Here is a 23941-nt window from a genome sequence, read left to right on the forward strand (position 1 = left end):
GCTCAGGAGGGGCTGGTGCCCTCCAGGCCTCAGTCTCCCCTGACACGGGAGCCCAGGGCAGGAAGGGGGCCTCCAGAGCCTTCCAGGAGCAGGCAGCAGGGAGCTGAGCCCGTCCCAGAAGGCGAGAGAGCTGGGCAGAGGAGAGGCCCAGGGGGCTTGGGGGCAGGGCCAGGCAGGCAGGCAGGGCAGAGCGGTGGGAGGGCAGGGCTGGAGGATGGACCACCGGGCGGAGAGGGGCAATGACCCCTGCTGGCACCACCGTCCTCTCCGAGTACTTGGGGAGTCCAGACCCTTAACTTTCGGCCCTCTGCCCCGGTGGGCAGGCTCCCACCCAGACTCCACGGCTCCACTGGGCCCACCCATGCCCTGAGCACCTTCTGGGCCAGGGTGGGCGCAGGCCTGGCTGGTGGTCCCTCCCATCCTCAACTATGCGAGTTGAAAGCCTGGGAACACCAGGACCCTAGAGGACGTGACATGGGGGAGCACATCTGGGTGGCCCTGGGGCTTCCTGCTTGGGAGGCCAGTGGTGGTGAGCCATCCAACCAGACGGAGGACAGTTTGGGGCCCGAGAACTCGTGGAAACTGCAGGATACATTCATTGTTTCCCCAAAGGCGTCTCAGTTGACCCCACAAAGCAGGCCCATGGCCACGCTGCCCTGAGGGGTGAGGCACGGGCCGAGCACCTCCATACCCAGAAGGACCCTCAGGTCTAGGGCCAGGAAGGAAAGCAGGGTCTTGCCCCCTGGGGAGTGCACCTGTGCCTCAGTAGCTGGAGGGTGAGTGAGGGGCATGCTGTTGCTTCTTTCCAGGGCATCTGGGGCCCTTTTCTTTCTGGAAACAACAGGTAGGCCAGGTGTGCTCAGGTGTGCCAGCTAGGGTCAGTCTGTCCTCACCTGGACCAGGGTGGGGCGGGTAGAGTGTAGGTAGCCCTGAAAGCTGAGAGGCCGTCGGGGACCCTGGAGCTGCCACAGAGGAGGAGACTAAGTTGGGGATGTGCAGAGTGACCCAGGTGGCACTGGGGCCAGCGTGGCCGGTCCAACAGCCCCAGCAGCCAGTGCTCTCCAAGCAGCTTTCTGCCCACAGTGCTCACACCTTCAGCCCATGCACGAGTCACAAGCTGGTGTCTGCAGGTCAAGACCACACTGTCCCTGTCTCCGTGCAGAGGCCAGGCTGTCCGTGCCCACCTGTCTCTCTGGGCTCCTTGGTCGGGCTGCAGGCTGCCCACTCCCGTCAATGCTCTGGAACCAAGGGGACTTCAGCCAACATTACGAAGCACCTGCTGGGGCAGCCCACAGCCTAGGGTCTGTCTGGTAGGAAAGCGCCTGTGCTCTGAGACCACCACGGCACCGACTGCCGGTGCTCCCGACGAGGGGCTCACAGAGCTAAGGATGGCGCCCACGTAGCTGCGTGGAGGACTTGCAGGAGGAACTGGTGTTTGGGGCAGGAAGAACTTACCAAATGGATGGGGCAGCACCACCACACTGGAGCCCAGGGCACGGGGGCCATGAGCTGGACAGGGCCAGACGGGCCATGAAGAGGGCTCAAAAGCCAGGTGGTGGCCCCTGTGCGAGCCCCCCAGGACCTATGCCAGCCCCGAACACCCCTCCAGGGCCCTGGGCCAAACGCGGAGGCCGAGATTCAGGGTAGAAACCACACAGCCCCGTGGAGACTCTGTCACGGAACCACCGCAGCTTTACAGCCTTGTGTGCTGGGCAGAAGGGTGGCTGCGCTGTGGTCCGGGGCCGTCACAGGAAGCACCAGCCGGCCCAGCCCGGCACAGGAAGGGCAGTGGGCTCATGCGGATGAGGCAGCAGCTCCTGCCTCCTCCTCAGGAGGGTCGAGGTTGTCCTTAAGCAAAGCAGGCCTCACACGGCAATTCACAGTTTAATTTTTTCCTTTAATTTGGATGTACAACGTTTGCAGCAGTTTAAAAAATTAAAATACACATCTCATGTCAATCCTTCCCTCTCCTCTCAGAAACAGGTCTGGGCCAGGCTCCAGGGTGCACCCATCACAGCCCTGCCGGCTCCCAGCGCAGGGGGGATGGTGGGAACAGTGGGGACAGGCAGGGACAGCGTGAGCTCAACCCCTGCCGACAGCTGCTCCACACGGTGCAAGGCAGCGAGCAGGCACAGGTGGCCCCGCTCGGCTCGCAGACAAACCACCTGCGGCAGGGGCCACTGGTCACTCAGTTTGCAACAGGAAACTCTGCACTGACTGTCCAGGGCCAGGTTGTCCCAGAAGCACTTAGGAGAAAGAAGTTCCTTCAGCTGCACTAAAAAGTGACAGGCGCATGGGAAGTGCCCCCGAACCTTCCAGGCCACCTTTGGTTGTCACCACCACCTAGGGGCCCCTTCCTGCTGAGCCTGCGCCCAGGCAGCGGGGGTGGCCCCCCTTCTCACATGGCCACCCCTGGGGTCTCCAGCAAGCATCGGCGGCTTTTGAGGTGGCGCCCCCACCCCACCCATCACTCCAGCAGACAGAACCACCAGGAGTCTCCCTGGCCAGTGGCTGCAGTTTTGGGCACTCACCACAGAGCACAGGACACGTGCCAGGAAAAGATGCTCACGGTACCAAGAAGACACGACATCTACTCCCGCCAACCACACAGGACCAGCACACGCGGCCCAGCCCCGAGGGTCTCCCTGAGAGCTGTTTCGGGTCCGTCCTGCCTGAGCCAACATGGGGCTCGTCTAAGCTCCCCTCGGCCCTGAGGGCTTGCAAGACACCGTGAAGGGACCGGTGTGGTGAGGGGTCCGTCAGGGCGCAGGGCCTCCTCTGATGCTACATTCTGGGTGTCTGGAAGTGTCTCAGTGCAGTTCTCTCCTCCTGGAGGGACACGCGTGCTGGCAACAGTGGGAGAGCACAGCAGTAAGGGGCACTTGGCAGCTGGAAAGGCCCAGCACAGCTCGGAGGGGCCGCGGCGGGAGGAGGCACGTTTCTGAGAAGACGCGTGTAGGTGCACTGCCAGCCGACTCTACCCTGGTTTTGCTCAAACTCTTCCTGCTGATGTTGCCAGCAGGAAACCAAACACACCCTCCTTCCCCCAAAGAAAACAAAAACCTGATGGTAAATTACTGATATTTCCAACAAAACTTGGATTGGGAACATGATTGGTGCTCGCCGCAAACTTCTAGGGGAGCGTGATGCAGTCTTAACCCCTCCTGCGGAGGGCTGACCGCGTGGACTGCCCTCTCAGTGGGGTTTAATGAGCGATGACCCACTCCCGAGACGTCTTAGCCAGGGAGCCGACTCCACGAGGCAGGTCAAGGGAAAGTCAGCTTCTACAAAAACCGGACCAGCCACTCCTAGAAGCCTCGCGCACTTGTGTCTGGAGATACACGTGCCATCACGGGCACGCACCCACCGGCAGTGATCCCACTCAAAGACCCACACCCGTTTTGGGAGCACACCGGCAAGCCTCTGGGTCGGCACCTATGGCCAGCACGGGGCCCCAAGCCTCCTGGTGAAGAACTGATGGTTTTAGTTCACACGGTGAAGAGGGGACAACCAGTTAGGCTCAGCTGAGCCCAGGGCCAGGCTTCCTCAGGACAGGCCGGATCTTCCACTCGCAGTGTGACTGCAACAAGTGCAAACGTCTAAGAGGACGCAACACCCGCGCCCCTCTCCCAGCTGCTGAAACAATGCGTGCGGCAAGGCGGCCGTTCTGGAGCTTTCCATGTTCACGAACATCCTAGTGGGCTTGCTACGGGAAAGGCCGGATGACCACCAGGGCCAGATGAAAAGGGAGACGGTGGCTGATCCTATCGCTTCTTGTTCAAAGCCGCAGTCCCTCCTCCACGGTCCTGCCCAACACGCAACCAGTTTCTGCAGCTCGTGCCCTGGCTGGGTGAGGCGTCTGTGGGGGGCCAGGGGAGGAAAGGCTGCTCTGAGGAGGGGCCCCCGCAGCCACCCTCACGCATACACTCTGCAGCCCAGCTGGCCTCGAGCAGTGGCAGTGGGGAAGGGGCGGGTGGGGGCCGCTGGCTGCATGCGCTGCAGTGAGACGTGGGGACGCGCAGACAGACGGGAGGGTAGCTAACCACACACCAGAGGGCTCCTCCCCTTTGCAGACCCTGGAAAATGACTTTGAAATCACCTCACTCACCAGTGAAATACCCAAAACCTGGCTGCACTTGAGCTCTTGACCAAACTGACCAGCACGATGGCGACCAACAACCGGCCCGCCTCTGGGGACCTGAAGAGCCCTGCTCCCAAGCACTCCCCCAGCCCCTGCGCTGGGTCACCGGGTCGCCTGACTATCTGGGCTGCATCTGCATTTGGTGATTTGGCTGCTCTGGGCCCCGAAACTGCTGGTCCAGGGGCCGGCCGGGGCCAAAGGGGCAGCTCTAGGATCATTCCTGCCCTTTCCAGGCGAGCCTGCCACTCGTCCAGGGGGCACAGATCTGCACTCTGCTGCACCGAGAGGAGACCGTGGCATACAGGCTGAGCTGGAAAGGGGGCCCAGGAGGTGCTGGGGTCTCTTTGCTCTGGACCATGAGGGGCAGATATAGCCTGGTTATACGCTTGGGGCGGCCGGGCCAGGCATGCGCCTGGGCCCCGACACGCAGGAGGGGACACATGGGACGTGGATCCCAACCCCAGGTGGCCAGCCCCTGGGCAGACCGCAGCCCAAGCCAGCTGGGGACAGGAGCCGGGGGACGACAGCGTCTCTGGATACAACAGGCTGCTCAAAGCCAGGCGGGCTGGCTGGTCAGCTAAGGGGAGCTGTCCCTTACTGGTGGGTGAAACTTGAGAGCTGTCCATACCTTGGAGCTGCGGGTGGGCAAGGAGGGGTGCTGCCCATGCACAGGAAAGCCGAGCGGGCACCTTCTCAACCCATAGCAGGGCGGGGTGGGACTCCTGATCCGGACCTCTGCACGCTGGCCCTTGTCTAAGTTCTAATTACACGTGAGTGCATAAAGGGAGCGGTGAGAGGACCTGCCAGGCAGAGCGCGGCTCATCTTGTGGAGGGACCACCCTGTCCACCTCCGCAGAGGCTGCGGCACGCGGCAGACTTGGCAACGCACAGACGGTACACGGGTGTAGAAAGTTACCTTAAAATTAATCTCTTTACTGATATAATTAAATTTTAAATCCTGAGAAGAAAATGGAGACAGGGAGGTACGGCGAGGGGTGTCGTGCTCCCAGCCGCCCACCTGGCCCACACCATGGCGTCAAGTCCAGACGCCGGAGCGCCAAGACCCCAGCTCCCGGCCTCGCTGGGGGGCACAAGGAGAGGCTCTCAAAAGCCCGATGGCATCACCTCCCGCCTGCGGGACAGCAGAGGGGCCAAGGGCCAGCCTGCCAGGACTCTGAGCAGAGGCAGGAGCAGCTGCAACCTGGCGACACGGGCAGGCTGAACACTAGGAAGAGGGTAAACACCTGGTTAACTGGCGTCTGACATTAGCTCTAGCGTGAAGGGTTAGCAACACGGCTGCTCTTGCTCCCGTGAAGACTCAGGCTCGACCCCAAAGATCACTGCACGTGTACCCTCACACGGCCTCATGGCCCTGGCAGAGCGGGCGCGGCCCGGCGCCCTGGGTGGCAGAGGGAAGCGCACGGCGCCAAGCCACCCAGCGCAGACAGGTCCCAGAGGTCCTGGCGCCACCCTGCTGCCACTCCGTGGGCATTCAGTGCGTGGCAACCTTGTGGACATTCTGCAAACAAGTCAGCAGTCGCTGATATGGGTTTCCTGGTGCCGCCACCACCTCAAACACAGACTGGAAGGCCCTGCGGTCCAGCTCCTCCTCTATCTGGTGTCTGTAGAAGTCCGCGGCCACCAGGCAGAAGAGGTTCACGTCCACCCGCTCCAGCTTGCCCATTCTGCTGACCACGTGGGGAAGGCTGGAGGGCAGTTAAGGGAGCAAGGCTGCAAGCAACGGGAGACGGCCTCCCTGTCCTGACCGGGGACGTCCTACCCTGACCCAGGCTGAGAGGCTGGGCCGGCCCGAGCACCAACTGTGGCAGTGGACGGGACAGGCCTGGGCCTCGCCAGCAGCAGCTGCCTCCCACCTGGGCTCCTGCCGGCAGTGGAGCTGACCTGGCCCTGCCGGTGGGAAGCCGGAGCCCCGGGGAGGCCGCTCCTCTCAGCAGCACTTACCTGGCCCAGCCCTCCATACAGCGCCGGCGGCCGGCGCCCTTGCAAGCCCTGCTCCTGCACCTGGAGCGCGGGGCCATGCCGCCCCAAGCCCGTGGTCAGCGCCAGCACCCTGTCTGCTCGGAGGCTCTGTGGTCTGCCTGTCGCAGGGAGGCTGACAGAGGGAAGCCTCCCTTTTTGGCGGCCAACACTTTTGGGGCGGGAATCAGATCCTCAGTGAAGCTGTCACCCAAGAGGGTGACAAAAGGCATGTGACAAAGGATAATGAGAAGCAGCAGGCGTGACGTACCCAGCTGCAGGGGTCCCGCGGGTGGAGGGGAGGAGCCCCCCCGCAGTCCGGGCTGGTGTGGGGAGCGCACGTTTTGCTCCCTTGGGGTTTAGGGCAAATGTCCTGTGGACACCGGGGCCTTCTGCAGAAGCTAGGCTTCCCACCCCTTAACACCTACGTCAACCTACACGCTCGCTGCCTGAAGGCTGCTGGGGTGGCAGCAGCGGGAGGGCTGGGCAGCGCCTGGCCCCGGGACCCAGGGAAGGATACATCGCTGAAACCCACGGGCTGGTGGAAGCACTGACGAAGAAGCAGGAGAGGCTCCACACGGCCATGGCGACCGGGGTCCTCTGCGTGAAGTTGGAGAGGGACAGCATGACCCAGTCCCGGACCATGGACGACTGCCCCGTGCTGTGCAGCGTCTGGAACACCTGGGAGGGAGGAGAGCCCAGGTGGGGCGGGGGTGGCCACGCTCAACACCGGCTCTGGGTGAAGAGTGGCTGCCAGCTTCCAAGGGGAGGAACCTGCTAGTCCCCGGGGCAGGCGTGTTCAGAGGGCACAAGGCACCCGTCCGGGAAGGGTGGCTGGCCCTCACCTGGTGCACCACAGTGGCCATGAACTGTGGGTATGGCTGCTGGTTGGATAGGAACTCTCCAATGACCTTGTTCATGACGTCCTGGGGTGGGAAGAAGTCGTCGAGAAACTGGGGGAGGATCCGTGCCACCACCCTGGCTTCACAGGGGAACCCTTTCCTGATCCTGCAACGAAAGGAACAGGGGTCAGAGCCCACCCTGCCTGGGAAAGGCCTGTGTCTGACCCACCGCTTCACGGGCTCTCAACAGCAGGGCCACGGCAGGTCTCCTCCAACACTGACGGGGGAGCAAGACGGCACTGCCTCCACCACTGACCCCCCTCAGGTGACACGAGGATGGAAGCAGGGCTAGGGCTCGGGCTCCCCACCCAAAAAGGGACCCTGTAGTAACCGGCAGAACTGTTCTGGGCAGTGACGTCACAGGACCCGCCCCTGTGAGGGTTTGTTCTCCCCCATCCATCAACTCCCAGAACTTCTCGGCATCTCATTCTGACGCCACGGCACTGTGTTAGGAGCCTTCCTCTTACCGACCTGGCCCTGGGTGCCCTCCTGCCCACACCCCTCAACGACCCCTAGGGTTCACCCCTCGAGCAGTGTCCTTCCAGGCTGGGGGGGGGGGCATCATGCTACTCAAGCCACCGTCCCATTAGCACAAGCAGCTGGCCCTCTGTATCCGCGGGTTCCACGTCGGAATCTCCATCGGTGTCTGGCCGACTCCGTGAATGCGGACCCGCGGACTCAGAGGATGGATGGCGCTGCACCGCTTTATATAAGGGCCTGCGCGCTGGCGGAATGTGGCATTTGTGGAGGGCCCAGGACCAACCCCCGTGGATTCTGAGAAACGACTGTGCAGAAGAGTTACGTGTGACTGCAAAGCACTGAAGTGACCCAGAAACTGGCCCACGCCTCCTTCGGGTGTGCTGGGACTCACCTGCCTGCAGAGACCCGCTGTTGCCAGCACGGGCGAGGCTGCTGCTCTGGACAACACCCACGACTGAAAGTTAGCTTCTGTCAACCCAGAGTCTGCCCCCGAGTATCTGGAGAGTGGTCAGGCCAAACGCTGCCAGCAAGCGTTGGAGTGTAGGCTCCACGTGGGCAGGGGCCTGAGCACACACGCCCCTTCTACAGTCCCACGTGGAAACAGACCCTGTGCTTAGCTTTCAGGACACCCGGCCTGGCTGGAGCACCACGGACTACGTCCTGTCGCGTGCACTCTTGTGAACTCTGCTGCCGGAGCTGGCCAGGGCTGACAGGGTGAGCGGTGCAGACCTGGCTTCCCCAGGCCCACAGACACACAGTGTCCCCTGGACCAAGAGGCCCCTGTCCAAGGTCTAGCCTGATAAGGCACCCAGCCTGCCGTGCAGACACAAGGGCACACGTGTGGGGGGCAGGCCATCATCATAAGCTCTCAAATACGATTTTGTTTATTGTTTAAGTTTGTCCACCAAAGACACCTCCTGAGCCATTTTAATGAGGCCAAAAGGCCGTGTGCGCCACCCGTCCGCAGCCCTGCTGGGCACATGAGTGAGCCTGGGGCTCCTCTGTACAAAAGCAGCAGGGTCTGGCAGATAGGTGTTACTGACCAGGCCCCACGCCCAGTTCTCCAGGTGTCCGCACGCCCCTCCCGACACCGCACAGCCGGCACTGCCCTCGTCTTTAGCAGATGGACGTGTGCCTGGGCTGGCCCTGGAGCTCGGGACTCTGAAGCCCCGGGGGCGGGGTCCTGGGGCTGTGCGTCCCACAGAGCCCCAAGGGTGGCCCGAGCACACTCAGGACGCAAGCAGGACGCGGACAGCAGCTCCATTCTCACCTATCGAAGAGGACAGACACGCGCTCCATGGCCACAATCACAGACTCGCTGTCGGGGGCGGCGGCGGCGCCGGGCCCTGAGCTTCTGCCTGGACTAGCCTTCTCCTTTCCTGAATGAAACAAAGCTGCTGAGTTCTGCTGACTATAAAACGGACAGGCCCTGTACACGGGGCCTGGAACTCACGCGAGAGTTCATGAACCCCCGGGGATGGTCTGAAACCAGGTGACGGGAGCCCCCAGCAGCCCAGGCCCGGCCCAGCCCAGCCGCACGGGGTGCAGCGGCCCGTCTGCAGACCCGCTCCCAGGCGCAGTTCTGACACCCGGACAGCTCTGTGACCTCGACCTGGCCACCCCTGCTCTAGGCTCCAGCACCCCCTGTGAGAACTGGGGGCCCGTGGTCTGCATCCCACGTGGTCTGGAGGGTGGGGCACTGACCCGCCAGGCACAAGTTGGCCGCTGCTCACCGGTGTACATGCAGGTGAGCATCAGGCCCAGGGCCGCCATGGCCCGGTGCGGGCTGTGCACGTTCACTCTGTCCACGCTCAGCTTGACCAGGGACTCTGCGTCCAGCCGGGAGAGCTGCTCGGAGAGCAGGAGGCGCTCTAGGCCCCTCAGGACGCAGTGGTAGATGATGGACGGAGTGGACTCCTCGCTTCCGGACAGCATCACCCCACACATCTGAGCAGGAGGAAAGGCTTCCGAGTCAAAGAGCCACTTCAGGCCTCCTGTCTCTCGTGTGTCTTCCCCCAAACCACAGCCACCCCAGGGTCCCACCCCACAGGTCAGAGGGCACTCCCCTCTCCAGAGACAGACACCCAGGTCCACTCACCTGGATTATGGATGCAGAGAACTCTGGCCCGACGTCCAGAGGATAGTTCTCAATCAGGTAGAAGGCAGTGGCGCACATCACCAGCACGTGCTGCTGGCTGTGGGTGTTCACGCAGCTAAAAACAAGACAGCAGCCAGGTTCAGCCACAGACAGCAGGCCGCTCCCGTCTGACGGCACGCGGCGTCCTCCCGTCTCAGAGCCTTGGCTACCTGCCCGCCTGGGCTCCTGCCAACTCCTGCCTGCGCTCTGGCCCCAGTCTGACGTCCGCTTTGAAACGAGTAACATTGCTCTTCTCACTGCCCGTCCTAAGAGCCCCCACATCTGGTCAGACCCCAGAAAAAGCCCGGGAGGAACACAAGAGCAGGAGGCCGGGCAGCCCCAACTCACTGGGCGATGCCCTTGAGGCTGGAGAGGAGGTAGTCGCTGACGACGGGGATAAGCTGCTTGGCGGTGTCATCCAGGAGGTCACACTCCAGCACGTAGAGGACACCGTGCAGGGCTCCCACCCTGCTGGGCAGGTGACTGCTCCTCAGTGCGCTCTCCAGCAGCCGGCCGACTGGCTCTGCCACAGCCTTGTCCTAGGGCAAAGGCACACAGCAGAGGCTAGCCCCACAGCGCGGTGGGAGCCACGAAGGGGAACCTCACTCCACAGCGTGCAGAACGCAGTCCTCACAGTGGGGCTGCCCGCCGTCCTCCACGAGGCCCGGGTGCCGGGCTGGCGCTGGGCTGGCGCTCCGGGGCTTGGATGTCGGGAGGGCTCCTGGCACCCTCACCGATGGGGCGGCCCCCTGGGCTCACCCGCTGAGCAGACACCCGCCCCTCAGGGGCTGGGGTTTGGTGTGTGTCCGCAGTGGGGCCCGCAGGACCTGCCCCCGATAAGAACCCTGGTGCTGAGTCTCTAAGGACCCTCCCTGGGGACAGCACTCCACATGTGCTGTCACAGTGTGTCACCGGGGGACTGAGCGTGCCTAGTGTGACTCCATGGGTCAGGGTTCTGGGAGCGGGCCTGTTTCCTCTCTGGACCTCGCCCCGCGTGTCCCTCTGAGAAAGACCCAGGCATGGCCCTGGGGAACCCCAACCACAGTTTATACTAACGTGGACCAAGACGTCCAGTCTCATTCAGCATCCTAACCAGGACAGAGTAAAGGAGACATCTGAGTCCCCGCACCTGATCCTCCCCAGGGAAGACGACTGCGTCAAGCGCAGAGGTGAGGCAGACACGGCGGTTTCACAGACAGCCGCCCTGCCTAGGGACTCGCCACGACTGCTGGCTGAGGGCCTCGCCTCACTCTGCAAAACCACAGAGGCCGCTCAGCCCACACCCTCCCTAGAAGAGATCCTGCAGTCCAGGCGGGAGGACAGTGCCAGGCTCCTCCTCCCGCCCACACCAAGCCAAGGCCTCCAGACACCACCAGGACCCGCAGGAGGGTGCGGCTCCCACAACCCTGGGGCAATGTCTCTAGACAAGCTTTGGAATGCTGATGCTGCACCAGGGGGCACAGGTCGCGGCCTTAGGCCGCATCCTGAGGGAGACCACACTACCACTGCAGCCCAGCAACACCCGGCCTAAGCCTCTTTTTAAAAAACAATGATTCCTCATTCGATTTACTGACGATACAACACTTGCCTGCGGGGATCCAGGCCTGAGCACAAAGGCACAATTACCAGCAGCTGAAACTCCCGCAAAGACGAAAGGCCCCTTCAAGTCCAGCTGCTGTCACATCCCTCTCCACACCCAGAGGGCACACATTTTGAAGAGCTGTGCTCATGGAGAAGCGCCAACGGACTCACTGTCCCTGTTCCCTGGATGGTGGCACCGGCGCTGAAGGCCACCCAGGAAGGATGACACCTGCTCTGGGCCTTGGCTAAGAGGGAGAAATTCTAGAGGGGAGCAGTTGGGAAGGAGGTGAGGGTCAGGGCCCCCATAGAGACAGCAGCTCAGGCCCCACGTCTGTCCAGTCCCGGCTGGTCAGGAGCAAGTACCTAATGCCCGGCCTTGGCCTCCTCAGGCAGATGGGGTCACATTTTTAATACACTCTAAGAAGTGGCAGAGCCCACGGTAAGTACTTCATGTGTCTAACGTGACGTCCATTCAGCAACACGTGTGCTGACCGGGGCACAGACACGGGCGGGTCCTGACCAACCAGGGCACAAGGGAGGAGGGCTCAGAAGAAGGCCTGCCTGGCCCCGCGCTCAGAGCAGACCCGCGTCCAGCTCTGGGGGTGGGAGGGCAGGGTCCCGGGAGGAGGCTCTGTCACCTGGGCAGCACAGGGTCTGCAGCACTTGGAGACGGGAAAAGGGCGCTGCGGGTTGTGGGTGACGGTGCAGGAGTGGTCGGCCAGGACCCCTCGGCCACGTGGAGCCCACCCGGGGACGGCACTGTGACAACCTGAGGACCTGGTGGTACAGGAGCCCCACACAGGCTCACCCATATGACACTCCAGGCAACGTGGGCAAAGGCTCAGGTTGTGACCAGGTCCCCTGACTTCTGTCGTCCACCATGCAAGTTAGGCCAGCCAACCGAGGCCCCAAGCACCCACCACTTACCATCCCAAGGACGGCGGCAGCCTTACAGGTGGCGGGCACAAGGTACTGAAGGAGAATCTCGTCTTCGGAAGGGTGCACCCTCCGCAGCTCTGAGAGCGTCAGATACATCATCTCAAACTGGTTGCGCTCCGTGAACAAGTCTGAGACCACAAGAAGCTGGAGACAGGACATTTGGACAGGAAGAAGCCAGTTACGCCATCTGGAAGTATGGGACGCGGTCCAAGGCACGTGCCTAACATGCAAGACGCAATGAAACAGAAGCCCTGCGCAGGAGCCCTGACCGGGAAGGAAACCGACAAGACCCGGAGACCTACAGTGCAGGGCAGTCACGTGCCAGGAAGTGAACATGGCCCCGGACGTCGTCTCAGAAACGCCCGAGCGCACGCGTGAACTCACACACAGCCAGACACACCCCCACACACCCAGACACACACACCCACACACCTGAGGCCACTGGCATCGGAAGTGCCTGGCAGCACAGGGGACGGGCTCTCGCAGGTCCCAAAAGAGGGGAGCGGATGACTTTCAGAAATAAGCACTTAGGCAATGATTCTTTTGTCACCCCAAAATGCTGTTTTTCACATTACACCAAAACATGAACATCAACTGGGTGTGAAGGCCCTCATCTGAAGCGCGTGGGGAGGCCGGGGGTGGCCCCTCCGCCAGGCCACAGGAGTCAGCAAAGCGGCTGAAGGAGGTCCTAGGTGGATGGACGCCTGAAAGCCTCTGGGTCACAAGGTCAAACCATTTCCCAGAAACACTAAGGCCTGCTGGCTCGTCTCTCCTGTGCCCTCCCAGCCGCACGCTGGTGTTCCCCAGGCGTCACCTGATACTAACAGACTGAATGCAGAGCAGATGGGAGCAGCCAGCTGACTTCTGATGAGCCAGACATTAAAGAGACTTGCAAAAATGTACAACAAGGCTCTTCTCACTACTTAAATTTGTTTTAAATAGTAATTGTTATTACTTTTATTTTTAAATGAATAACTTCTTTTTTTCAATCTAAGATCTTTAGCAGTGCTTGCCGCTTGTCGACTTTTTTGAATCAATTTGTAACTTACATTGCAAATTAAAAATAAAGTTCTTAAAAAAATCTCAACTTAACCAGATCTAAAACAACTTAAAACCTTTAAAGGAATATTGAGAAAAACAGAATTTAAAAAAAAACAAACTTCATCATTACCAAAAAGAGACATCTTTAGGCAGAAAACAAAACCCTGTGCTGCACAGAGAGCGAGGATGGTCGGTCACCGGGCACTCTCCTTTTGGCTGAGCCGAGTGACCCAGAGAGGCCAGCGCTGGGTAAGGAGCTGTTTTAAAACACCTCCCAGTTCTGCAAGCACTGGTGGGTGTCACCCCAGGAACCAGCACTCTCTGGGGTCCCCACTAATCTCAAGGGTGGAAAGGACTCGCCAGGCCGACCGCTGGAGAACCACCGCTCCACATCAACGCTCCTCCGGGGCTGGCGGTCGGGGGGCCGCTGCTCACCGGCCCGCGGGGAGACAGTGTGGACGAGGCCCTGGGCCGTCAGCTCCCACGACACCTGCACCGGGGCGCGGGGTCACTCACAGATCGGACCACTTCGCTCATCAGGACGGCGGGCGTCCTCCTGGCTGAGCCCGACGGCAGGATCCAACGACTGTACAGCTCAAGCAAAAACTGAGAACAGGAGTGGATGTCAACTCCAGCCCGGTGTTTCCTGCCACACAAATTTCCCCGTACGAAGGGGAGGTTCATTTTATAAGGCACCCCAAACAGGTCAATGACCAATAAGAAATTTCAAATTGCTTTAAGACTAAAGGTCTAAAGGTGGATGGAAACCTGGAGTTGACTGGAGATGTGGGTGGTGATGTCGGAGCCGGGGTGTCGGCCTCCTCTTCCTCCTCCTCATCCCACTCCTCCTCCCTCAGTGGCGTGATGCTGTTCCCCAGCCACACGGAGTGGATGGACACCTTCGGGGACACAAGACACTGGGCTCAGCGCTCAGGGCCAGGCAGCAGGTTCCGCGAGGCTGGGCCACTGAGCTGCAGGTACGGCCCCAGGCCCGAGGCGAGTGGGCCCCCACCACCTAGCAGGGCTCATCCAGACCCAGGGGTTCTGGGCAGATGGGGGAGCAGGGCTGGAGAGCTCCGCCTTGGGGACTAAAGACCCAGAATGAGGGGCAGTCAGCCACACAGGTGCGGCTGAGGAGTCTCTAAGAAAGGACACTTCTGCTCCTGAGGGACATCGGAATAGGGAGTCGGCAAAAACTGAAACCGAACGTGGGATTTCTTTTCAAAACTGGCCCTCTCGCTGGTAGTCATTTATGGTAACCCCATTTTTCTGAATTGTTTGCTCCCTACAGACGCCAAAGGGTGATACGCTTATCCCGAGAGGGCAGGGTAGGGAGGCACTTGGGCCCCTGGGGGAGAACCTAAGGGGGCAGCACGGTGTGGGAACAGAACCCTGCTTTCTAAGGGGACCAGCACGGTGCTGAGAGGAAGCCCGTGTTCACAGCAGCACCCAGCCTCAGCCCAGTGCCACACCGAACCCTCCTCGCCCGACTGTCCCCACTTTCCTGGAGGAACTGGACGCAGTGCACAGTGACCTTCCCAGTAAACATCAACCTGGCGACCTGGCACCAGGAGCCACCGCCCCCGCCACACCGGCTGTGCCACCGCGCCTCCCGCCAGGCTGTCCGCTGGGATGTCCCCTCCGACGGCTCCACGTCCCCCCACGTCCTCCCACGTCCTCCCACGTCCCCCTTTCCCCCCACAGACCGACGCTCACTCGCTGCTCCACTTACGCTTATCATTACAGACGGAAAGCACCTTAGAGCCTCCTGGGACTGAAGAATGTTAGGTAAAACAAATTAAAGCAAACCTTCCTCCTATTTATAAATGCATTCAACCTTCCTCCAGACGTAACCAGCCCAACGAGCCGAGGACAGGCAGCAGAGGAAAAGGGGGCGGCGAGGCTGACCTGGCCGAGCATGTAGCCCGTGCTCCCCAGCTCCCGCTCGGGGTTGATCTGCAGCAGGAGCTTGTCGTGGCTGATGAGGGCACCTGTGGGGCGACAGTGCAGTCAGTGCCACCCCCGGCCACCAGGACTGCGTCCCACCCTGCCTGGTCCGGCCCAAGGAGCTCAGGGCTTTCTCTGTTGCTTCACGACCATTAAGTGGGAAGGACCAGTGGAGCAGCGGTGACTCAATTGTCATTTCTTCTCCATGACAAACCAGCTTCAGACCCTAAATGGGAACCGGCTGTGGGCTGAGCTACAAAAGCCTAAGAGTGAGGAGCTGTGGATGAAGCAGCCATCCAGCCGGCGAGCCCCTGGGGCCAGAGGGCGAGTCTGTGGTCAGCACCTCCTGGAACTGGCCTCGGTGCCCGGACTGTCCAGTCGAGCCCACCAGGAGCAAGGTGTAGGCTGACCATCTTCCCACGAACCCCTCACTGTCTTTCACACCCTCCATGCCCCTAAGTGATCCCTCACTTCCTTCTGCCAGGCACCATTTTGCCCTCCAACCTCACCAGCACCAAGATGCCCGCTTCCAAGAGGCCTGCCCCTCCCCCCAAAGGCACGGGCTCTCCCCAGAGTTCCTCGTCCCATGCCCCCTCCGCACCCGCCCTCCTGCCTCTGCACTGGCCAGTGATGCCTGTCATCTCTCCCATCAGCCATAAGCTCCTCGAGGGCCCACACCATCCAGGGTCACGGCCCTCAGTTTAATTAGGTGCCCGTCAAAGTCTGGGGCGCACACACCGCCTTTCCACAGAGTAGCTCTTCCAAGCAGAGCTTTCAAGACGCTTAAGCCTGCAAGATCTAACACCTCCTAATAAAACCTTGGGAATCACAAAACTCCAGGCTAAAACACTGTTCAATAATAAAAAACGTACACTGAAAAAAACCCCCCACAAAATTCCCTTCTTTTAGCCCAGGGGACAAGGTCCAGTGCCCACCACAGGGCGGACCCAGGGATGGCGAGGCCCCGAGCGGCCACCCGAGATGGCAGCGTGCTCTCGCCACACCAAGCTCCTTGCGAGAAGCTGGAGATCCCGCCTGTCCACAGGAACTCTGTTGACATCCCTCTGCTGCCAGCCTCTCAGCCTCTAGAACTCTGCTCCCCACAACCGGCCTGACCGTGGGAAACGGTGCTCCACTCACATCCGGACTGTTTCCTCCGGGCTGTTCAAGTCTCCCCGGGCCTGAGTGCGATGTGGACTCAGGAACCAGGGCCGCACACCGAGTGCCACAGCCTCCAAATAAAGCCAGGACCGGTCGCTGCGCACGGCTGGTGTCGAGAGCGCAGGCCCCGCCCGCACACGTACCTGTGGTGGCTGGGGACAGAGATGGCACGGGGTCCCAGGCCTGGTACGGGTGGTGGGTGGCGATGTTCTCTCTCTTGGACACCATCGCTTGGATCTCCTGCTCCACAGCTCCTCTGACAATGCTCAGCTTCCTCCCAAACCTGCAGTTCAGAGCTCCGAAAGTAGCTAGGCAGCACGTGCAGGGGCCTTGTTTTTAAGCTTGGCAGCAGAGGAAAGGGCACCCTGGCGCCCCTCTGCCCCCACCACGGCGGGGCCCTGGAGACATGCAGCAACGTGGGCGAACCTGGTGTCCAGGGCTTTCAGGGGCTTGTTCCGGGGCTGCTGTTCCAAGCAGCTCACGGCTGGGTTGCCGGCCACGGGCACAGTCATCGCGCTCAGCACCAGGGAGGTGATGGCCTGCACGGCCAGGACGTGGATCTGGGTCCTCTCCGTGTCTTCCTGGAAGGGAGCCCACACGTCACCTGGTTGTGACGCCAACGACCACCGCTGCCCACCTGCAGGCAGATGCTGCAGGCTGTGGCTGTCAGGCCACCTGGCCTTGCACGCAGGGGCCCCGTGTGCCACGGAGGGACATGTCTTCCCGGTCATGGTCCTATTCTGTCTGCATTAAGTTCATCAGAGCTGTGACTGGAAGTGAATCTCATGGGCAAAAGCCTGCTTTTCAAAGCAAGGTCTCCTACGGCACAGACCTTCAAATATGAACCACTCATAAAGAAAGAGTCCCTAACATCCTCACTGATTTTAGGGACTCTGCACTTGACAACCTGTTAGCTTCTACGCTGTGAAAGACAATCTCGGGGACTCCTGACACGCCTCCTCTCTGCCAAGCAGCGAAGACAAACGAGCCCAGGCACGTGCGCGCGGCCTTCACAGTGTGCCTTGCGTCTGGATGAGATGTCGTAACCGCTGTGCCCCAACACTGGGAAGCAGAAGTGATCTGCTTGGTGGTAAATGTGCTCCAGCCGCAGGCGCTGGAGGGCACCCGGGCCAGAGTGCTCGCTCCTGCTTCAACAGCAGCGCAGACACGGGCTGGCCGCCCTCAGACAGAAGCCTGCGCTGGCTGCCCCCTGCCCTGCGGCTGGCGACGCGCACGCTGCTGTGACTGAGCGTGCCCAGCAGCGGCACAGGCACGCCCGCGGCCTTACCTCCGGCGGGCTCTCCTCCTGCTCCATCACAAGGGGCTGAGTCACCAGCACACCAAGGAGGGTGGCCCATGTTTCCTCAAACTGGGTGCGGCTGGTCCACCCTAGGAATGCAGGCGTCCATTAGGCAGAGCCCCCGGCTCACACTGCTGGACACGTCATGGCAGCGGGGCCGCCAGCTTCCGTGCACAGCAGCTCCCTCAATCCTCACGACAGCGCTGGGATGCGGCCACAATGCCAGCCTCGCCCAGGTGGCCTGGTGGAGAGGTGCCTTCTCAACCCCCACTGTGTGGACTCGGAGGAGTAAAGGGGTGTCTCGCACTGGGTGCAGACTCGGGGCACACACCACTGCACAGCACGCTGGGTGGTGGAGTGTGTGTCACGGGAGCTCCGCGTGCAAGGCAAGCAAGTTAAAGCGAGGGCTCCTCTGACGCCGTCTGGAAGGACCGCAGGTGGGAAAGGCCTGTCACTGGCGGGGCAGCGGGAGGGCTTTGGGGAGGGCGCCCGACAGGCGTCCTCGGCGCCAGCACGAGCTGAGCTCAAGTGCTGTTCCACACACGGTGCTGAGGGCTGCGCTGACGTTCCCACTCGTCACCGTGGGGGTGGGGGTGCCACGCCGCCTGCATTCAGGTTACAAGTGACAAGAATGGGGGGTGCTGACAGGGAAACCAAAGTGACAGACTTCAGGGTGTTCTTGGTAAGCTGGGTGTAGACTGACTCAGACATAGACTCAGCTACGGAGACAGACTGGACAGTAGGGCACAGATGCAGACAGACCGACGTGACGGTCTACGCAGAACAAAAGCAGACAAGGAACAAGGACAACAGCAAAGGCGACACCAGGAAAAGACCACAGGGCCGTCTGGGGCCTGCGGGTATGGCTGACGGCTCCAGCGTGGGGACGCCGGGGGCGGACAAGAGAGCTGGTGTCAGGCTGGGGTGGGGGACCAGGAGGCTGCCTGGGGACACTCTTGGGAGAAGGAAGAAGGAAAGCCTCGAGAGGGAGCCGCACCAGACTGCTGCTCAGACATTCTGAACAGGGAGGAATCGTCTGCTTGACTTAAGGGAAAAGCAGGGGCATCAGGTGTCTGCTGCCTGAACCTCCCAGGATCAAAGCAAGCACAGACCCGCAGGAGCCGGAAGAGGGGGGCCGGCCGGACGTGGAGTCAGCGCGCCCACGCCACGCTCAGGGACAACCGTGCTGAGAAACGTCCAACAGGGCGGAGCCACAAGGGATCCACCGATGGCAACCCCCACATGCGCCAGGCCATACCTCCAGCCGTAAGGTGGGGACAAACCCTTACACCAAGCTGCGGAAAGCAGAGAAGCATCCTGATAGGAAACCAGTGATGCTACCGCTTCCTGAGGCGCTGGGTTAGATGCATCTTTTAATTTCTAAATCTGCAGCAGTTCCATGAAACTGGCACAGTCCCCACTTCACGGATGACAAAGTCGGGGGTGTCTCCCAGAGGCTAAGAAGACCTGCCCCGCCACGCAGAGTCCAGCGCGGTCTCCCTAGAGCCCACCTCCCGCGGCCCACGCTGGCTCCCGCCCCCTCGGCTGCTGGTCCTGCCCACGAGAGAAGGGGCGTCAGTGCTCACACAAGGAGGCGCTCAGAGAAAACCACCGCCACCTTCTGGCACAGGTGCACGATGCACAGGCTGAGTCAGCCTTAGTGTTAGCAATCCCTAGGGTGCCTGTCCTGACTCCAGGCAAGACTGACACGGGAAAATCTGGGATTAAACTCTCACCCACACGCAGACTTGGGTCAGATTTCTCACCGTGACAGTTTTGTATACATTGCAAGATACATTCATACTGGATGACGTTCTGCCCTAAATCTTTTATAGAATACAAGGAGGCAAGGGCCCGCCGCTGCGTGTCATGATGCGTGACCCCCAACCCCGAGGAGAAGCGCAGGCTACCCAGCGTATTGACGCGGAAGATGAACTCTTTGAAGACTTCCTTTTCCTGGAGGAACTCCACGGGGATCTCGGGGAACACTGTGCCAAAATCCCCTCCTGGTGTGGGTGACCATCCGAGCTTCCACACCTAAGAGGATGAGAAAGAAACAGTAGACAAAGTCAAGTCAGGAAGACTGGATTGTGAGGAAGACAAGAAAACACTCTTGAAGCACAGCCTCCCTCCCGAGGCCACCGCCTCTTGGACGCAGACACTCCCAAAAGCCAGTAGGTGTGCCTCCCACACCCACCGCCAGCACCATGCGTGCTGGGTTCTCAGCTGCCTCCAACCGTTAGAAGCTGGCAGGTGTCAGGACAAGCTCCACTGTGCGCAGAGACGTTGCTGGGGGCAGCACAGGACAAGCCAGGCCGCCCACAGCTGTCACGCTGAGTCAGCGTCACCCAGGCTCCCACGAGCAAAGGAACGGAAGGCCAGCCGGAGGCAGCAGGAGGCGCTGGGCTCCACACTCGCCCACAGCTCCCTGCTCCTGGGTCATCATGCCACTGGGCTTTTCCTCAGAATGAGCCTGAGTGGGAACTTTCACCTCCCACAGAAAAGCCCCCTTCACCTCCGGGCTCTAAGGCACATCGCCTCCCCGGCACGCCTACAGAACCTTCCACACGCACAGGGGCTGCGCCCTTTCCAGGCGGTGACAAGGGCCCTGCTGGCCTGCCCCCGCTGGCTCCAGCCCCACACAGGGCAGCCCACCCCCATTCAGCGGCTGCCCCGGGACAGGCCAGGCCAGCCCAGCTCCCTCTTGGCCCTCGCCCTGCCCACCCAGGCTCTGTGACCTGAAGCCAGGCCTATTAACGACGCCCACTTGAACCTCACCCTGAAGACTTTCAAAGAGCAGTCAAGCTGCAAAAGCGGCTAAAACCCACAAGCACTCCCAAAGGTGGCTACTTACAGGGGACCCTCGCTCAAGGGGTGGAACTTCTGCTCCCCCGTGAAACAGATTAGTCAAACGGCCTTAGAATCACAGCCGGCGCCCTCGGAGGTGAAGTCTTATCTCATGATGGAACGCCTCACCTCGTTTGAGAAAACTGAGTATTTCTACTAACTGCCAAGACACTTCACGCCCGAGGGAACCAGGCAGGTGTCAAGGCTGCACGTGGCTAATGCTCTGGCCGCCACAAACGGGCACCTGCGCAGACAAGACCCGGCTTCAGCCTCCAGCACCCCCGAGCCTGTGGCTTCCTGTGAGCCCCCAGATCTCGCGCTTCTGTGAAGAGGGGCCCAGACTTACCAGGGGCGGGACGCGCGTGTAGCTGTTGACCAGGGGCAGGCGGGCCAGGCTGACGACGATGTTCCGGAGCACCGGCGTGAGGAACGCCGGGGTGCTGCGGCTCCTTTCATGACCCAAGGCCAGCACCGACGGCAGGGACTCCACCATCTCAGCCACCATCACACAGGCGGCAGTAACACACTGAGGAGCTGAAAACACACACGTGGTTAAGACAGGAACACACCCCGGGACTGCTGCCTCCCCTCCCAGTCTCCCCAGCCTCCCACCACCACCTTACCAGGGACGTGGAGGCCCCGAGGATTCCAGCTGCTGGCTGACGGCCGGCACACCCTCCCACCTTCATCCCATCCAAAAAAGCGGTCCTCCCAAGTCTGCCAGGACTCCTGCCGTCCCCTTGAACTGGGGCCCAGTGCTCTGGCTTCTCTGGTTCCCCGGGACCCTGTGCTGGTCACTACGCTGGTGCGCAGAGAACATGTTGTAATCACTGGTCATGGTTCCCCAAGACTGCAGTTCTTGTGGCTGGTGGAGGGGTTCTGATGGGACTCTGGGTCCCACCCGAGAAGTCATGAGGCAGAATGCTGAGAAAACCCCACGTCCCGAGGTGACAAGCGCTGCACCTCAAGTGCAGGGACGGCTTCTTACTCACTTTGAGTCTGGCTCAGAGTGTGTGCCAGAAAGTGACTTGCTGAGCTGACAAATGAGGAGGGTCGTGGGTGGGCACTGTCCACGTCCACAAGATTCAGCAGTACAGACAACTTCCTCCCAGAGAGAAGGAATTCCCGCTGGATTTAAGGAATTGAGCCCCAAGCTAAGAGACACGAGGGTGGCTTGAATAAGACTTAAGGGATCATCTTTAAGACGTATCATCCCATCAAGGTGATAAAGCAAGCAAGCTTCTTCCTCTGGACAGGGTGAAATTAACCGGCCTAAACAGGGCCGAGGAGAGCGAGCACAATTACACAAACCCACACTGAAGGTGCTCCCGCCAGTGGGCTGGCTGCTCTGACTCAACCTGAGAAACGCCTGAACTGTCCTCAGACGGGTGGAAGTTCAAACCATAACTGAAATACGGTCTCACTCACCGAGCACTCACGGCAAGCCTGCAGCTTGCCGTGGGTGCTTTACATGTATTCATTTACATAATGCGGCGCTGGCCCCAGCAGGTGAGTCCTGTTCTTGTCTGCACTACAGATGCACGAGACAGAAGCTCGCTGAGGCCACCCAGCCAGAAGGTGGCCAAGCAGGGAGTGAGCGTCTGCATGCTCCTCAGGCATTAGCAAGAAATCATCCATCACAAACTAAGGGCTGGCAGAACCGCGCAGCCTCGAGGTAGACGCCTGGAGGAGAGCTGAGCCAGGAAAGGGGAAGTCGCTGCTCTGGACGGCTGTGCGGTCATAGGACCTCGAGCAGAAGCGGGAGGAAAACTGTGCTTCATCCCGACGATGGGAACGCCGTCAGCACCCAGGACGGCGCCGAGGCAGCATGACAGATACAGGCTGTACATGCACCTGCTACAAAAGCGTGTTTCTCAAGCCAGCGGACCCTGCACAGGATCTCGGTATTCCAAGTAAGAGTGTTCCAAAAACAAGATGGCCAAGAACCGCCAGGCGGGCCTTTGCTTCCCACCTTGGTGGGACAGGCTGCAGGCAGGCCTTCCTGCCAGACACCCGGGCCAAGAGCCCGGAGGGCCTGGTGACAAGGAGTCACTCGGCCAAGAAGCCTTCCTCCCAATCTGCCTCGCCACCATTTTCAGAGTAAAATACCTGAATTGGCGGAAAGTACATGAAAAGCTAAGCTACGTGTCTACGTCTGGAATAGGTTTACATGAAAGGTGTGGAGTTTTTCCCACAGGGAGAGGAGGAAGCCCACCAGAAAAGACAGCACCCAGGCCCCTAACGCTCTCTAGCTTCAGCTCCTCCGCGCTCCCGCGTGTTCACCCTTCCCTCCGCACAGACACTGCCCACGGCGCACAGCAGGGGGGACGCGGACCGGAACAGAGTCTCAGGCAAAGACGCGCAAGCGGGAGGTGCAGGGGGCGGGGGTGCCTGGCGGTGGGAAGACTGGCTTCCCGGGTGCCGCGGGGCACGGGAGCAGGTGCCGGGCCGTGCCAGGCAGCGTCTGTGGTCGCCCTTCAGCTTGGGGACCAGTGACAGAATGCACTGAGTTGTGTCAGGTCGGCTCTCCCGTCCAGCGTTCACACTGGTCGCTGTGAGGGCTGCTTCTGTGAATGAATTTCAAGCCCCCAAAGAAACTAGGTCAGAAGGAATGACCCTGAGACTCACTCGGAGCGCCTGAGTCCACTTCGTCCTCTCTGGCAGCCTTTGGGGTGTTAGTCCTTCTTTCTGGACCAAGAAGCTGGTCCCCAGGCTGCACCACAACTAAAACCGTAACAGAAAAGACAGAAGAATTTTCAAACATTTTTATCATCTCTTATAATTCAGATCTTCATATTCATGCAGACTTATAACATCTCGAAGCAACAGACTGCATCAAATGAAGGCTAGGTTTCCTAGAAAAGACTTTAGATAATTCTAGACAACACGACTCGATATCAATCTCCAGGTTAATCTGAAATGCACAAGGATTTGGACTCCACACTTGGACCTGCAAGTCCTTCCACCGTCCCCAGCTCTTTCCCCAAAGTTTTTATCGGACAGTTCATGACTCGTTACTGCTAAAAGCAGCAACGCAGCCCCCAAGAAGTCTGGCTTTGACAAATTACTCCCTGGATCTTCGTCTTCAAGCTGACTACAAATGGCACAGATGAAAACAATTTAAACAATGAGTCTTCAAAATACCACTCCACAATGTTAACTTAAAAATACAAAGCTGCAAAAGTCCCTCTAACATGGGAACTGTAATGTCCAATTTTTAAAATTTTGGCTAATGACCCTTGTTAAGGACACTGTCCCTCGAAACGAATGGCATTTTATTTTACGATATGTTAGTGTCACAATGCAGCGCAGAAACAAGCACTCCTAACTATGACAGAAAACAAGTAACCTTTTTACTGTAAGCGTATTAGTCTTATGATCATTTAGGACTAAAAGGATGAAACGACCGACTAGGACTAGAGATCGAAAGGACACAAATTACAAGTATTTTTATGAAAGCTGGAACTCCAAAATCTAAATGAATGACT

At 60.1% G+C, this 23941-nt stretch overlaps 1 protein-coding gene across 3 annotated transcripts in view; it reads right to left on the minus strand.

Annotated features, from left to right (window-relative positions):
• Window positions 1-5053: 5053 nt before the first annotated feature.
• The window catches only part of HTT (huntingtin), a 122729-nt gene continuing 103841 nt past the window's right edge, over window positions 5054-23941 (minus strand). For all 3 annotated transcript variants that reach the window (XM_072946925.1, XM_072946924.1, XM_072946923.1), the window contains 17 exons: window positions 23082-23177; window positions 20800-20987; window positions 19517-19643; window positions 17595-17695; window positions 16733-16887; window positions 16450-16589; window positions 15107-15189; window positions 13967-14097; window positions 13715-13844; window positions 12146-12301; window positions 9986-10176; window positions 9599-9713; window positions 9234-9447; window positions 8771-8879; window positions 6964-7126; window positions 6639-6799; window positions 5054-5847 (listed from right to left, as the gene is read on the minus strand). In XM_072946925.1, coding sequence (XP_072803026.1) covers window positions 5634-5847; window positions 6639-6799; window positions 6964-7126; window positions 8771-8879; window positions 9234-9447; window positions 9599-9713; window positions 9986-10176; window positions 12146-12301; window positions 13715-13844; window positions 13967-14097; window positions 15107-15189; window positions 16450-16589; window positions 16733-16887; window positions 17595-17695; window positions 19517-19643; window positions 20800-20987; window positions 23082-23177 — 2474 coding nt within the window. In that variant the 3' untranslated portion in view covers window positions 5054-5633. The remainder of the gene's footprint in view (window positions 5848-6638; window positions 6800-6963; window positions 7127-8770; window positions 8880-9233; window positions 9448-9598; window positions 9714-9985; window positions 10177-12145; window positions 12302-13714; window positions 13845-13966; window positions 14098-15106; window positions 15190-16449; window positions 16590-16732; window positions 16888-17594; window positions 17696-19516; window positions 19644-20799; window positions 20988-23081; window positions 23178-23941) is intronic.

This window comes from Vicugna pacos, chromosome 2, assembly GCF_048564905.1.
Source record: "Vicugna pacos chromosome 2, VicPac4, whole genome shotgun sequence".
In the NCBI taxonomy this organism is placed as follows: domain Eukaryota; kingdom Metazoa; phylum Chordata; class Mammalia; order Artiodactyla; family Camelidae; genus Vicugna; species Vicugna pacos.